Source organism: Carassius auratus, unplaced genomic scaffold (assembly GCF_003368295.1).
Source record: "Carassius auratus strain Wakin unplaced genomic scaffold, ASM336829v1 scaf_tig00214667, whole genome shotgun sequence".
Classification (NCBI taxonomy): Eukaryota; Metazoa; Chordata; class Actinopteri; order Cypriniformes; family Cyprinidae; genus Carassius; species Carassius auratus.
Window position 1 is genome coordinate 79861 of NW_020527758.1, and position 16542 is coordinate 96402.

Genomic DNA, 16542 nt, shown 5'->3' on the forward strand with positions numbered 1-16542 from the left:
ATTGTGGTGTGGAAAATTGTGCACTAATGTGTTTAATTTTATTAATGAAAAACGTTGCAAAGTTGTCAGCTATTAGAGATGAAGCAGGAGGGGGAGGAGGAGGACAAAGAAGTGAGGAAAATGTTTTAAAAAGGATGCGAGAGTTAGACGAATTGTTAATTTTGTTATGGTAGTAAGTCATTTTAGCAGTGGAGACATTAGCAGAGAAAGAAGATATGAGTGACTGATACATATTAAGGTCAGTAGTATTTCTGTATTTGCGCCACACCCCTTCAGAAGCTCTAAGCTTAGAACGGTGTTCGCGTAGAACATCAGATAACCTAGGGGCAGAAGGGGTGTTACGGGCTGGCCTGGAAGATAAAGGTCAAACAGTGTATAAACAAGATGTAAGAGTGGAGCAGAAAGTATCAGTAGCACTGTTAGTATCCATAGATGAAAACGGTTTAGGGGAAGGAAGTGAAGATGAAACCATTGCAGAAAGCCGGATGGCAAGATGGCAAGGCATATGCAGCAGCAGGTCAGGCTGTGGCTTTGTTACACACAATGGTGGTGCTTCAAGCATATCAGGCTGATCTGCTAAGAGACCTGGGGCCGGATTGACGAAAATCTTCCAAAATACATTAATAAATGTCTTAAGATAAATTCCAAAAAGTTCGTAAGAATGTTCTTAAGTGCAATTCTTGAAAAATTCTTAATAAGTTCTCAAATATATTCTTAAGAAAATCTTAATTTTTAATACCTGTTATTTGAATGAATACATGACGCGCTGCTAAACTCCCACTATTGTCACCTTGTGCTTCCTGTAGATTACTCTAATAATCATAAGCATGCATCATAGACTGTATATTTTTGTCGCGACCTTGACTGGAGCTAAGCTTCACGTTTTTAATGCGGCCTGTTTTTGAAAAGTTACTTTTAAAGCAGTATGTCTCAAGCTGCAGCGATATGTTTTATTCATTTTGTGCTGTTTTTGCGCTTTCATCTGAGTGAATGCTTCCGGTATTTGAGTCTGCACTCTTACAGCAAATGTGTCCTGCGCATTCATATCAGTGTTAATTTTGACACGAAATTTTAATTTAGTTTTTGTCTTAGTCTTTTGACTATAATTCTTTTTAGTTTCAGTCAAGTTTTAGTCATCTGATTTGTTTTAATTTTAGTCTTATTTTAGTCGACTAAAATTGCTTGGTATTTTAGTCTACTAAAATTCCTTGGTATTTTAGTCAACAAAACTAAGACTAAAATCAATAACAGATTTACTAGACAATTTTTTACCGCTGGTATAGGAAACAAACTTAACCAAAATATATAAAAAACAAATTCAACTTTATTTCAACACAACTGTGTCTTTATTTAAATACAAAAGCTTTTATGCAGCAACAAACACTGTCATGATATTGTAAACAATGACAATAACTATAAAGTTAGGTCCAGGTCCTTAAAGCTTACAGCTGAGCTGAACAAAAAGTGCAAACATTTTTAATTAAGTTTAAGTTGGCAGCTAGGTGGATAAAAAAAGTAACAAGATTTTATAAGGTATTCATTTGTCTAGCAATATTGTATGTTTCAAATACTACACTATTGCTAGATTAGTATGTATAATGATAGGATGTGAACATTCACGTTTCACATGAAAAATCTAGAAATATTTGTGATATTGTCAACAAGTAGAACATTATAAAATATACTAAATATTAGTATTAGTATGTATGCTACGAATGATCGCTCTGCATGCTTTACACTTAGTTTTGTTTTGTTCATCGTCAAACGTGAAGTGAGCTGTGGACATTTTGTCAATCTTTTAGACATCACCTCTTCCCGGGAGCTCAGTCAAAAACGGAATACTTTCGTTTCACGTCTCAATAAGTCAGGCTCTGATTGGTTCTCTTCTCTCATGCAGTCTGTTCCGTTTTGCCGGTTCTTTTGTTCATTCCTCGAATCTCTCCCGTCTGCTGATTTGATTTTCCTTACAGTCTATTTTCGTCTCGTCCTTTATTCGTTGAAGATAATGTCAATCAATTTAGTCATAGTTTTTGTCTCCATCAGTGACTTCTTTTTTAGTTTTCGTTTTCGTCCGCAAAAATATATTCGTGACAAAGGAATGACGAAAATATTTAGTCAACGAAATTAACACTGATTCATATGAGCTGAACACTGCCAAGGATTATGTATTTATAAGCTCAAATTAACGCGTTCAATTAAAGCTCCCTATCTGACTCGTTTTAGAGTTGTTAATGAGTTTTGAAGTCAAGAAAGCCTGTTCTTAGCCTTAACCCTTTAAAGGAATCTTTCCTGATTCCAAGCCTTCAGCTCTACCCTGGGCCGAGGCCCTAACAATTAAGTTGGGTAAATTCTAAATGTCCCAGGGGCAACTCCCGTGGAAATGGTGGAGTTGGTACTTAGTGCTGCACTCCTCTCAGCATGGCAGCGTGGGTTTACTGTTCACCATAGCGGCCCCTACAGGATGCAGAATGTAACCATGGTTCCCTGACTAGGGAATGAGACACAGCTCCCTGCCATGCTTTGGATGCAAGCTTCAGACGAAGAAGTGAATGACGTGTTACCTCAGAGGCTGTAGCCGGCCAACAAGTTAGTGTTTTGTAAATGTATGCGATGAGGTGTTCCCCATAGCAGCCCCTAGAGGACGCAGTGTTTTGTTCCCTACTCAGCAAACCATGGTTACATCCGTAACCTGAGACGTTTAATCGTGAGGATGTTTTATTAATCTGTCCATTCTATTGAGTTTCAAAGATTTAGCTAAAACTTGCAGGTTTAATTTATTTGTTTCTTGTTTTAGGCTAATTAGGCCTAACAAAAATGCATGTTGTTTTATTAAAGGAATTGTTTCATATAAATTAAAATATAGGCCTAATATATGAAAATATTAATATTCTGCATATTTATCCATGTAGCCTAGCTCACTAAAATAGGCTATCACTTTTAATGCTCCGATGCAAAGTAAACCACAATATCATTTGAATATTATAACACATAATTCATATAATATAAATAATACTGCATACCTATTAAATGTGTCAAATCTAAAATATGTTTTAATGCCATGTAGCTTAGAGAAAATATAAGCACAGGCTCCGGCAGAGGCTTGACATTTATCCTGCTTGAATTTGTTCTAAGAAATGCACATAACTTCATAAGTACCAAACTTTAATCTGTGAATAAATATTAAATATTTTAACTACAGCGTTTTTCTTTCATTTTCACTGACTGCAGCCGTCAAATGTAACACATCAGCAAGGCAAAACTGCATCTATTTGCAAAAATGTGCTTTGATGTGCTTGTTTGATAACTTGTGGTTAAAGCGCCACTCAGCGGTCAAAAGCTGCAAATTCACTTTGCAAACGCCTGCTAATCTGCTAATTTGATTATGGTGGCGGAGCCATAAACGGGGACGCAGTCATGTGTGAATAGGGAGTGCAGAAGAGTGCTCAGTATGCAGCCCTGTGTAACACTGGTGTACATGGTGATGATGGAGGAGGAGAGGTTATCTAAATTAACAGGCTGAGGTCTGTTAGTCAGAAAATCTACAATCCAGTTGCAGATGGATGTGTTGATTCCAAGATGGCTGAGATTGGAGATCAGCTTGGTGGGGATTACAGTATTAAATCCAGAACTGAAATCAATAAACTGCATTCTCAGAAGTGTATTTTGACTTTCCAGGTGGGTGAGGGTAAAGTGAAGTACCATAGAGATGGTGTCCTCTGTTGACCTATTGCGGCGATAGGCAAATTGGAATGGGTCTAGTGTAGCTGTATCAAGGAGTCAGACACGTTATAATCGATAATGGTCAAACAGGCAGAGATCAGAAAACAGCTTCAGGTATGTTAGGGGATATCCAAAATCAGAAAAAGTAACAAGCAGAGATCAGAAGGGGAAGGAACAAACACAGGAAAAATGCTCAGAAATGCCAGACAGAACTAAACAAGACTTTGCAATCATTGAGAGTCCAAACACAGTATAAATAGGGGAGTAGTAATAGGGAACACCTGGTGGTGATTAGCCCTAAGCATGGGATTCTGGGAATGGGAGTTGGAAATGGGAATGGAGCCAAAATGCCAAAATGAGCCAAAATGAGTCCTGAGTGGAGTGCCCTCTATTGGAGTTCATGGGCACTCCAGCTGATGACCGTGACAGTAGCAGGGAGACAGGATTTTAAATGGGATGCAACCAGCCTCTCAAAGCACTTGGCAATGATGGGGTCGAGTGCGACAGGATGGAAGCCGTTAAGGACTGAGGCAGTGGAGTGGGTCCGGGTATCGTTCGTTCATTTGTTTTTGCTTTCACATATAAAAAACAAGAAAACGGCTCATATTTCTGTTTTATAGTTTTTTTTAGGAAAACTAAAAAACGAAATTATGACTTGATTTTTGGTGTACCCGTTCTTGCACGGAAATCAGAAATACCACTAGATATTCAGATTTTCCCCTGTGGGTGGTGCTAAATCTGATTGGCAGGAAATGCATTCATTATTTTTCAAATTAAGAGTTTACCCACACTGTATTTTTTAGCCTCTACAATTAATAGTCTATAAAATAAATAAATACCAAATTAATAGTCTATATGCATGATATTTGTTACCCAATTATTTGGCTAAACTGACTGAAAAAATCTATTGAAATAGCCTAAATGTAAACACGGTTATCAGACAAAAGGCAGAATGGAGAGAAGGCCCTTCTTAGTGCATTCCTCGCTATATAGGTTTCTTTTGCCTTCCCTTGCCAATATATTTTGCTATCCCCTTTATATCTTCCCGATATAGGCTCATGCTCAGGCCATCCTTAAAAATATTTTGATTTGTTGTCATCAAATAATAGTATTAGAAAATTGGGCAACATTTCCGATCGTTTTTTAATTTGTAATATTTATTTGTACGTTTATTGTATTTCATTTGACTGATCCTATCTTTACTGTGAAGTAAATTACACCCTCATGCTAAGTCATATAATATATATTACACTAGATGTCACCTTGGCTACAGCAGTTTGGAACGAATGCAAATATATATATATATATATATATATATATATATATATATATGAGCAAAACACTATATATTTAGTATTCAATTATTTTAATGATCACAATTAAAGTTTTAATTTTATTTTATTAAACTGAACAAGCGCAACATTCAGCATTCAATCAAATATTCTAAAAGATGTATTAATCACGTTATTTCAACATAATATCTTGTTATTTCGACATAATATGCATGCGTGCATTTGTTAATCTGGTGACGTGTGCCTTGATTTTTATTAATAACTAGTGTTTTCTGACAGTGTCGACTCGGGCAAAGATGAAGTTGACCAACACCATCTCCGTAGTGAATGCGCCTATAGAGAGAAATGCACATAATGGATTACATACGTAATGCTATGTTCAGAGAGTAGCCTTTTTCTTTTCATTTGAAATATTTAGTTTAAAGACATTTCAAGCTTTGTGTATTTGATGTATTTCTCAAGTCTGTGTGAGGCATACACTGCATTTTGGTTAAGGATGAGATGCGCTCCAGTTCACGTTCAGTGAGACCGCACGGGCGCCTCCATGTCTGTTATATTTGCTCCTTATTCATTAAATCCAGGAAATTGGTTGATGAAAAATTTATTAAAATTAAGATACAATTTATACAAAACGAAACTCACTTTAAAGAAAGGCTTTCTACAAAACTAAACTTAATGAAGTGGTCAAAATCATGTCTGACCCGCGCCATGTCTCAATATATTGCAATCGTGCTGTTCACTTTTCATAAATCAAGATAAATTAAAAAATTATAATAATAACAACATGATAATATTTTAACAAATATGAAACTAAATGTGCTTAGCCTATTTAATGACTACAACAGTATAGTAGGCCTATTTGTACAAATTGCTGCACATTCATTTAATTCTGAATTTTGCCCACACAAGTTGAAAGGCATTTGTTCAAATCAAGTTCACGGATAATTGTGCGTGCATTTATTAATCATTATGATACTAAAATCATAACAAAGTAGGCTGAAAGGCTGCACCCTTATTTAAATTTCATCTTTCATTCCGAAATAGAATAGGCCTAATGAATGAACGAAAAAGTACACAATATGAAACTAAATTGTTTTTAATGACTAGGCTACAACATAAAGGCCTATTAGCTACAGAAAAATTTAATGTCTGAGCGTCTTTCCGGTGAGCATGTGGGGGAGAGAGATATGATTTTCGATCAATCATCGAATATTATTTTGCTTGATATGCCAATCCTTAATATTTGGTGTTTTAAATGACTATTTGAGGTCTCTGTGAAAGTTTTAAAGCAGTAGCCTATTTTAGTGCCGCTTTCACAATGCTCACGTCTTTAACATTGTTTCTTCCTCATCAATGCGAAAATTAATAGACTATATTATGTTCTGTGGAGAGTCAACCCTTCTTCATCCGGTGAGTATATTTTGGTTTGCGCAGTGTAATTCATAGAATTACTAAAACATAGCCTATTTTTACCACCTTAAGTTTTTTGTGTCATGTTCGCAAGTGTAGGCTATTTCCCTCATATTAAATATAAAACGTGATATTTTTCTAACGTCTGGACTGCTTTATTAAGGGACTATATGGATATAGACATTTCAATATATTAGTATTAAACCCTTTTTCTGATCATTTCAAGTTTTGACTGCAAATGTCACGTCCATAACGCTGGAACTGCCCAATAGTAATTTAAAGATGTGGTAGATTGGAGCCTTTAATAAAACGACTTTTTATTCTGCCTTCTCACACCGCGACACAGGTTCGTGGCACAGTGATTTTGGTTTCATTTCGCATATACAGCCCTTAAGGCTCATAGATGACTCCACTGTTTTTTTATTTAAAAGAAAAAGTTTATGTAGCCTATGGGCAATTTATATTCATAATAGGCCTATAACTAAAATATAATTAGTCTTCTAATTTTATTGCATTTCATTCACAATATTTCTTAAATATAGTTACAAATTTTATTGCATTTCTACGGTGACGCATTGCTGCCACATAGGCCTACATATTAATTTTTTTTCACTCAATTTTTTAGAGAGACCTGTCTGTTGCCCCTGAAAACAATATAAGTGTCAATTTTTTTAATGACCCAGTTGCGGAAGATTAATAAATTTTCTCTTCAGGGAAAGTAAAACAGGCTAACCTATATCGCTGCCTGTCTGTGGTTTCCGGTAATGCATCTCTGTTCAGAATATCCTACCGCAGGGGTTTTCAAATGGAAACACAGTGAGCCTCCCTTCAGAGAACATCAGGTCACCTGGGCCTCCCCGTTTGAATGAAAGACATGATATTAATATAATTAAAAATTATAATAACAACAACAACATCAAGAACACTGTGTTAAAAATAAATAGTTGCAACCATAAAGGGTTTGAAAAAGTTTATTTTGAATACAAGTCTCTTGTTTTAATAAAAATCGGTAACACTTTATTTTGATAGTCCACTTTAGACATTTTACTAGCAGTAAGTAACTTTGCAACTACATGTCAACTAGCAGTTAGTAGAGTATTAGTAGACTGTCTGCTTAATATCTTCTAACACTTTCTTTGTCAACTTATTGTCAACTTATACTAAGCCTAACCCTACCCCTAACACTAACCCTAAACCTACCCTAACAGTCTACTCTGAAAGTTAGTAGACATGTAGTTGCAAATTTCTGAGATTTAGTTGATATGTAGTTGACATGTAGTTACAAAGTTACTTATAGTCAGTAAAATGTCTAAAGTGGACTATCGAAATAAAGTGTAACCTAAAAAGCAATAATATGGTTGATGGTTAATTTGTATGTAGGTCAATGCTTATTTGTGCGTGTTTCTGAAGAAAAAAAACTAACAAAAAGAAAATGTAACTTATATCCATCACAAACCCTTCACAAAACTGAACGGAGAACATGTTAATGTTATTCTCTACCTTAATGGGAGCAGTGAGTCTGCGTCTTCGCTGCACACAGACGGAGGATGCGGGGCTTTAGTGATGAACAAGCGCAGGTCGCCCTCCACCTGCAGCTTCAACACCTGGTTAACCATTAGGGCTGGTCACTTGCCCAGTGGCACAGGACATCTAAGGGGCCCCTGGGCACCGTCAAATACTATGTTAGATCACGTTATAAACGCAGTCCTCACTTTCCTAATTATATGCAGAAGCGATATGCCATATGAAACCGAAATCACACGAACCTGTGCTGTGCGATGTGAGAAGGCAGAATCGCGACACACCCCTTCCAACTTCCAGAGCTCTTCCCGTCCATCCAATGCTACCACATGCTATTAGTATTATTTGAAGTTAGTAAATACACCACAAAACTAGTTGAGGATGAAAAAATTGGTATTATAATTGGTACAATTCCAGCATTATGGACGTGACATTTCAATGCATTTAATAGCCTACCAATATATTCAAACCCCTATTTATATAGCCTAGCCTAATAAAGGTGTCCAAACATTAGAAAAACATAAGTCTACACATGCGTTTTATATTTAATATGAGGTAAATACACATGCTATGTGTGTGACAAACGTGACATGACATGAAATATTTTTTAGTAGGCAAATTCAGTGAATTACACTGCGCAAACCGAAAGTAGGCTAATACTACCCCCCGGATGAAGAAGGGTCGGCTCATCACAGAACATAAAATATAAATTTTCTTTTCTTTTTCGTGTTCGCATTTATTAGGGAAAAACAATGCGGGCGATTTTCTCAAAATCTCTCCCTTTTTCCAAAGTGACAGATTTTATCTTTGGGTTTATTTTGACCCAAACAGGTGTTACTTTATTTAAATGTATTTTTACATTTTTAAATGGTTTCTAAACAAATGTCCTTGGTAACTACCCAAAGTAGTCTTTGATAAACAGCTGTGCATGTTGCATCTGCTTATTTATTGTAGTCAAAATAATCCAGCAATTATGTTTTGGATATCAATAATGAGGCATAGCTACAAGTCATAAATAACAAATAGACATAACAAAAATTATATCATTCATAAGAATTTAAGTTAATAAAAACATCAGAAAACAAAGAAAAAATTGTTTTTTTTTTTTTTATGAAGAGTAGGCTATTAATGGAACGGGGAACAAAAAATTGTTTAACATGACATTGAACACAACAGGGTTAAGCGATGTGATGGGTCTTCCTCTCTCCAACAAAAACAGAGTGACTTTTGTCTGACAACTGTCAATGCGTGAACATGTTTACATTTAGGCTATTTCAATAGATTTTTTCAGTCAGTTAACAAATAGCATGCATATATATATATATATATATATATATATATATATATATATATATATATATATATACAGTGTGAGTAAACTCTTAATTTGAAAAATAATGAATGCATTTCCTGCCAATCAGATTTAGCACCACCCACAGGGGAAAAATCGGAATATCAAGTGGTATTTCTGATTTCTGTGCAAGAACGGGTAAACCAAAAATCAAGTCATAATTTCGTTTTTTCGTTTCCCTAAAAAAAAAAGAAATATGAGCTGTTTTCTCGTTTTTATATGTGAAAGCAAAAACAAATGAACGAACGATACCCGGACCGGAGTGCTGCTTCTGTGCATTCACCTTACACAGGGTGTAGTAACTAATGTAATTAACTAAAGTTAAGTAAACTTTTTGTAGAATGACTGCAGACTGCAGGCATCAAGTCCATGGCACTGTGACCAACTTAAAATATTATGGAGTTTAATGTAGCAATGGGGTCGCTCAGTTTTTCAAGAACAGTTTTAATTGTGTAACTGTTAATAGATTTGAACAAGGAAATCAAGGTGTCACTATGCACAGGCAAATACAAAAATAAGACAAGTAAAGAAAATGCAGAACATAAAATAATTATCCTTTACTTAATTATATAAAAATAGAAAAGTGTTGTTAACTGTGACGGAGGATTGAGGAAAGTCTGGAAGCAGATGCGAGTTAACAGTTTTAAGGAGCTGAGAGGAATACAAAAGACAAATAAACAAAGAGGCTGAGAAGATGACACTCCGTGGTGGTAGTGGTGAGGAGGTGAAGAATCCGGATGATGGCGGAGAGAAGGTGAGTTGTCTGGATGATGACGGTGAGTAGGCAGCAGGAGAGGATGGCACAGGAACTGCGGGGAATAGAGCCAAAGGTAAGTGTCCGTGGCTGAGTGAACATGCGGAGAGTGGATGAGGTTCTGGGGAAAACACAGACATCCAACGCAGAAAACCACTTAAACCAACCAAAAGGGAAACCACATCAAACATGAAACAACGATCTCACAAACACAAGACGTGAGACAAGCCAATAAATAGTGGATGAGTAATGAGTGGTAGCTGTTGCTGATGACAATTAACGGAAACACCCACAAGCTAATCAGTGCAGACTCGAAACACACAGATATCACCACAAAGTGCAAACACCCCGAGATCACGGTTTACCAACTGTGACATTAACAGGTTAATATAACATTTCCCATTCAATGCCTTGTAAAATAATGGCAACTTACTCTGATGAACACAGCTCTCCTCAGAGTAGTTGTAAGGCACAATACTGCCACCTGGGAGATCAACCAGGCACTGGCAATGGAGTATTTACATGTGGTGTTATCACAAGAGAACTGTTCATTTTAAATGTTGCGCTAATACCGGTATATCTTCACACTAAATGAACACTATATCGATAATTTTTGATTTGAATATCATGGTTATCGTCAATACAAGTATATAGCAAAACCCTTAATGGCAGCCATCCTGAACATGAGAAATCCAGTGCTCGCAAAGACAAGTGAACTGGCTTTGAGCCCCAAAAGTAGACTACTGTTCTTCATGGTGGAGTGCAGAAAGTAGGAGCAGTAGAGAATCTGAAGGCTGTACAAGCAGGCTCAGACAGACTACAGGAGAAGCCTAAGAAGTATTGTCCGTTCTGTGACACAGTTCAGCACTACGTGTATCAGTGCTCCAACTTCAAATTCTTAACTAATAACAGAGCAGATTGAAAGTTGGATTAAGACAGGCAACAGATGTTGGCGCTGTGGACGAGGGCATTCATTATCCAACTGCACATTGAAAGCAAAGTGCAAAAGATGTGGGAGAAGGCATATTGATGTTAACATCATGTTAATGCCAGCACAGATATACAGAGTAGAGGCAACATCAAGGTGTCAGAGTAAACGTCTCAGGTTACGAATGTAACCATGGTTCCCTGAGTAGGGAACAGGACACTTGTCCGATTCGAGAACCGAGGAGCTGATAATACTGCGCATGTGTGATTCAGCGTGAAGCAGACTGACACACAGGGCATCTGAACCGATCTGATTCTTTTGGTAATTGATTCTGAACTGATCCTTTGTTAGTGTTATGAGCGCAGGTAAACCGAAAGCTTGAATCAGGGGCAATCATCGCCAATGACGGCATTGCATCGAGTGCAAAAGAACCGTTGAACCGTTTTCTTCAACCGGTTTATTAAATTGAACTTTCCGAAAGAAGTACTGGTGATTCGAAAACCGATGCAACTGGTTCTTGACTCGTGAACGAGTCAGTCTATTTTTTATTATCTGGCTCGGCTCTGTGTTCATCTTCAGTTCTCTCTTCACAGCAGTTCAGTCTGTGTACAGTTTGAGTACATGAATTACTCAGGGGGAAATTGGTTTGTTTGAACTCAGAGGGAGTGTCAGCCACATTAAAAAAGTTAACAGCTTAAGTCATTTGTGGATTAGTGTGTATTGGAGATGCAAACCATTTAAAATGATTCAGTTCAATTTGGTTAACTGGTTCAAAAAGATCCGGTAACATCGAATGATTCATTCGCCAACTGGATATCACAAACTGCTTTGTTTTGAACTCTCTCTCACAACAGACACGGAGGGAAAGACAATGCTGAATAAAGTCATCATTTTTGCTATTTTTGGACCAAAATGTATTTCCGATGCTTCAAAATTTTCTAACTGACCCTCTGATGAGTCACATGGACTACTTTGATGATGTTTTTCTTACCTTTCTGGACATGGATAGTATACCGTTCACACAGTTTCAATGGAGGGACTGAGAGCTCTCAGACTAATTCAAAAATATCTTACAATTTGTTCCAAAGTTTAACGGAGCTCTTACGGGTTTGGAACAACATGAGGGTAAGTTATTAGTGACATAATTGTGCTATTTAGGTGAACTAACCCTTTAATGTTGGGACTATCCTCTATCAGTGTGCCAAATTTCACAACTTTCCCGCAAGCAGTTCTATGGGCTGCCATAGACTTGTGGCGGAAGAATAATTATAATAATAGGAATCCTAGCAGATACAATAGGTTCCTAAGCAACTTGTGCTTGACCCCTAATAATACTTTTCAAATCAGCAAATCAAAATATTTTAATGATTTCTGAAGGATCACGTGACTGGAGTAATGATGCTAAAAAGTCAACTTTGATTGTTCCTTATAAACTTGTTTAATCGCAAGTGAATAAGTAATTTTGTATGCTAGCAAAATATATTTTAAATAAATTTAAAAAATACATAACAAATTTATTTTGTTGTCAGATGCTTTCTTGTTACTCATTGTTACTCTTGTTGCTCATTATGTGGGCCTTTGTCTCTTCAGGTGTGAATCACAGCATTATGCATGATAGTTGACACCTTCTCGCATATATGTTTCCTACTCAAAAAGTGTCTTAAAATCTAAATCAATCTATTGTTTTCTGTGAGCATGTAATCAAGATGATGTTATACTTGGACTGGAGTTATTGTGCTAAATATAGCTTTGATTAAATGAACAAATTACATTTTAAAATATATTAAATAAAAAAAAATCTTACTGTTCAAAAGTTTTAGACTGGTATTGTGTCACGTTGAAATACATAATGAACATCACATACCTGGCATTTACAAAGTATATATTGTTTATTTTGCATTTTAAAAATACTCACAGGAGTGTGACCCTCACTTGGTCTTAGCTGTGTTCCAGGTTCCTGAGTGGGCTACTTATTTGCATTGGCTCGCTTTGCAACAGGTTCTTTTGCACTGTTATCCTTCCTCACATTTGAAATAAAAAAGTAAGCATGCTATTTAAAGAAATAAACATCCACACTAAACAGCATGTGGATTTCAGAAAGCACACAGAGCTGACTGAGCATGTGTACTTAAAGCTTCCTAGGCATCGGAGAAGTGCTGAACCGAATGGGAGAGGCAAGCTCAAATACAACCCTCTAAGGTGAGGGGAGCAAGGTCTGAGACAGCATTATACAAGAAGATTGATATTCACCCACCCTGGTTCCTGCGCTGCAGCCCGCTCAAGGGGCGACTCCCTTTAGACCAGACTATCAGTAAGGTGGTCACTATGAAACCATAGAACCAACCAAAACATCATAGGTCCAGAATAGGAGACTGGCATGCAGGAAGTTCCCACCTAACCTCCAACAGGTGGAGAGCTTTTGTTCATAGGGGAATTAGGAAAGGGAAAACAAGGGCAGATGTAAAAACCCCTAAAAGGAATGAGTAGATACTCAAGTATCACTCTGATTCTGACAAAAATGCTGATGCCTTGTCTGGATCACATCCCTTAGACCTCCCCATAGTGGAGGCGGCCTGCTTGGTATCACAGAGAGAGAGATCTGTGGTGCGACACAACTCAGCTACCTGATCGGGGAAAGGCCCTTGCCTTTATCCAGGTCTTTCAGGAAATCAGCCTGATACTCCTGAAACACCACCATTGTGGGCAATGAAGCCACAACCTAATCTGCTGCTGCATATGCCCTGCCATTTAAGCGAGATGTATCCTGAAGGGGCTTAGATGGCAAAGAGTGATATTTAAGAGATGGTGTCTTCCCATAGAGAGATATTGCTAGCCAGCTTCTCTTCTAAAGGGGGCATCCTCTGCGTCACCTTGTTAGCATGCTTCCAGGCTAAGTCCAATCTTACCGTTACGCAGGGCAGGAGGATCGAAAAGGCTCAGCCTCAGCTACTTCCCACACTTGTTACTGATCTATTTGCAAAGATGTTACAGCTTCAGCCTGTAGTACCCTTTTAAGCCAAAAGTGTTTATGTGTTTTGTGACGCTTCTGAAAGAGCTTACGGTTTGGTACCTGTGTACCTGAGTTCTGAAAATGATCAGGGCAATGTTCTGGTAGCCTTTATGGCTGCAAGGTTGAGAGTTGCTCCAAAGAAACAGATCTCCATTGCTTGTTTGGAGCTCTGTGTTGCGTTAACACGAGCACAGCAAGGAGGTGTCTAGAAGAAAGAACTGACTGTAGACATCCATCAACTTTTATACCGGTCTGACTCGACCATAGTTCTATTTGGCTGCATTCTGATTATTGCAGATAAAAGGTATTCATTGGAGTCAGAGTCACTGAAATTCAGGAATTGTCTAACCCTGGACCTTGGCATTATATTATATGATATTAAATTATATATAAAAGTTGTGAATTAATTGGAAATAAGATGTCGTCCTGCAGTGATTTGATGTTGTGAACTGTAGGGAGAATACTTGTGTTTTTGATCAAAGGCTGATGGTGCATTCCCGTTAATAATCTCTGATCGAAGTTTGACTCATGAGGATTTTTAATGTGCGTCATAGATTTTAACTGCTCATCAGTTTTCATTGATATACTTCTAAGCTAAATTTTGTCTAATACATGCATGATTAATTTATTATGTGAAATATTGTGTTAATTGTGACAAGTATGATCACCATTACAGAGCTGTCGTTTTTCCTGAGCTGTTAGCATAAATTGCACATTTTGTACTTTCTGTTTCTAATTAGTTTCATTTGTGTATTGTAGAACCACACTTAGGACAATCATTTGTTTTAACATACAAACTTGCTGGAACTGGATCCACTATCCCTTCTCGGCCTTGCTGTGACAGGTGTTTTATGAAGGACTGAATTACCGAAACATATATTTAAAATCTTATGGTTTTTACTTTTTTGATGTAATGTAATGATGTAAATTGTTCTCAATCAAATAAATTCACACAATATTCACTGTGTTTATCAATTTGTTAAGCTTGTGATGTAACTGTATTTATTACTGTTTTCTTTGTTCTTTACACAGGCTATGTGGATGTAATCTCACTGCTCAATCTTGTGGAAGTTTGTCTTTAGCTCTACAGTCCTCAAAATCAAACATACTGAGAGAGCTGGACCTGAGTAACAATGACCTGCAGGATTCTGGAGTGAAGCTGCTTTCAGATGGACTGAAGAGTGCAAACTGTCAGCTGGAGATTCTGATGTAAATGGTTCTCAATCAAATAAATTTACACATTATTCACTGTTTATCAATTTGTTTAAGGGATAGTTTACCCAAAAATCTAAATTATGTCATTAATAACTCACCCTCATATCATTCCAAACCAGTAAAACCTCCAGTTATCTTGGGAACACAGTTTAAGATATTTTAGATTTAGTCCGAGAGCTCTCAGTCCCTCCAGTGAAACTATGTTTACGGTATACTCTCCATGTCCAGAAAGGTAAGAAAAACATCATCAAAGTAGTCCATGTGATATCAGAGGGTCAGTTAGCATATTTTGAAGCATCAAAAATACATTTTGGTCCAAAAATAGCAAAAACTATGACTTTATTCAGCATTGTCTTCTCTTCCGTGTCTGTTGTGAGAGAGTTCAAAACAAAGCAGTTTGTGATATCCGTTTCACGAACTAATCATTAGATTTAACTGGATCTTTTTGAACAAGTTCACCAAATCGAACTGAATCGTTTTAAATGGTTCGCATCTCCAATACGCATTAATTCACAAATGACTTAAGCTGTTAACATTTTTAATGTGGCTGACACTCCCTCTGAGTTCAAACAAACCAATATCCCGGAGTAATTAATTTACTCAAACTGTACACTGACTGAACTACTGTGAAGAGATAACTTAAGATGAACACCAAGCCGAGCCAGATAATGACTCGTTCACAAGTCAAGATCCAGTTGCATCAGTTTTCAGATCACCAGTAGTTCTTTCGGACAGTTCGATTCAATAAACCAGTTGAAGAAAACGATTCACCGGTTCTTTTGCGCTCGACGTAATGGCGTCATTGGCGATGATTGCCCTTGATTCAAGCCTTCGGTTTACCTGGGCTCATAACATTAGCACAGAATCAGTTCAGAATCAATCACCAAAAGAATCAGTTCAGTTCAGACGCTCTGTGTGTCGGCCTGCTTCACGCTGAATCACACATGCGCAGTATCATCAGATCCTCGGTTCTCGAATCGGACACATCTGATAGAAACGGTTCTTGACTTGTGAACGAGGTCTTACTGGTTTGGAACGACATGAGGGTGGGTTATTAATGACATTATTTTGATTTTTGGATGAACTATCCCTTTAAGCTTGTGATGTAACTGTATTTATTACACTTTGCTTTGTTCTTTACACAGGCTATGTGGATGTAATCTCACTGCTCATACTTGTGGAAGTTTGTCTTCAGCTCTACAATCCTCAAACTCAAACATCCTGAGAGAGCTGGACCTGAGTAACAATGACCTGAAGGATTTTGGAGTGAAGCTTCTTTCTGATGGACTGAAGAGCCCAAACTGTAAGCTGGAGATTCTGAGGTAAATGGTTCTCAATCAA

General features: G+C 37.2%; 1 protein-coding gene across 1 annotated transcript in view; it reads left to right on the forward strand.

Annotated features, from left to right (window-relative positions):
• The window catches only part of LOC113092605 (NACHT, LRR and PYD domains-containing protein 12-like), a 75427-nt gene that overhangs the window by 19526 nt on the left and 39359 nt on the right, over positions 1-16542 (forward strand). Inside the window, exons 7-8 of the mRNA XM_026258269.1 lie at positions 15019-15195; positions 16347-16523. Coding sequence (XP_026114054.1) covers positions 15019-15195; positions 16347-16523 — 354 coding nt within the window. The remainder of the gene's footprint in view (positions 1-15018; positions 15196-16346; positions 16524-16542) is intronic.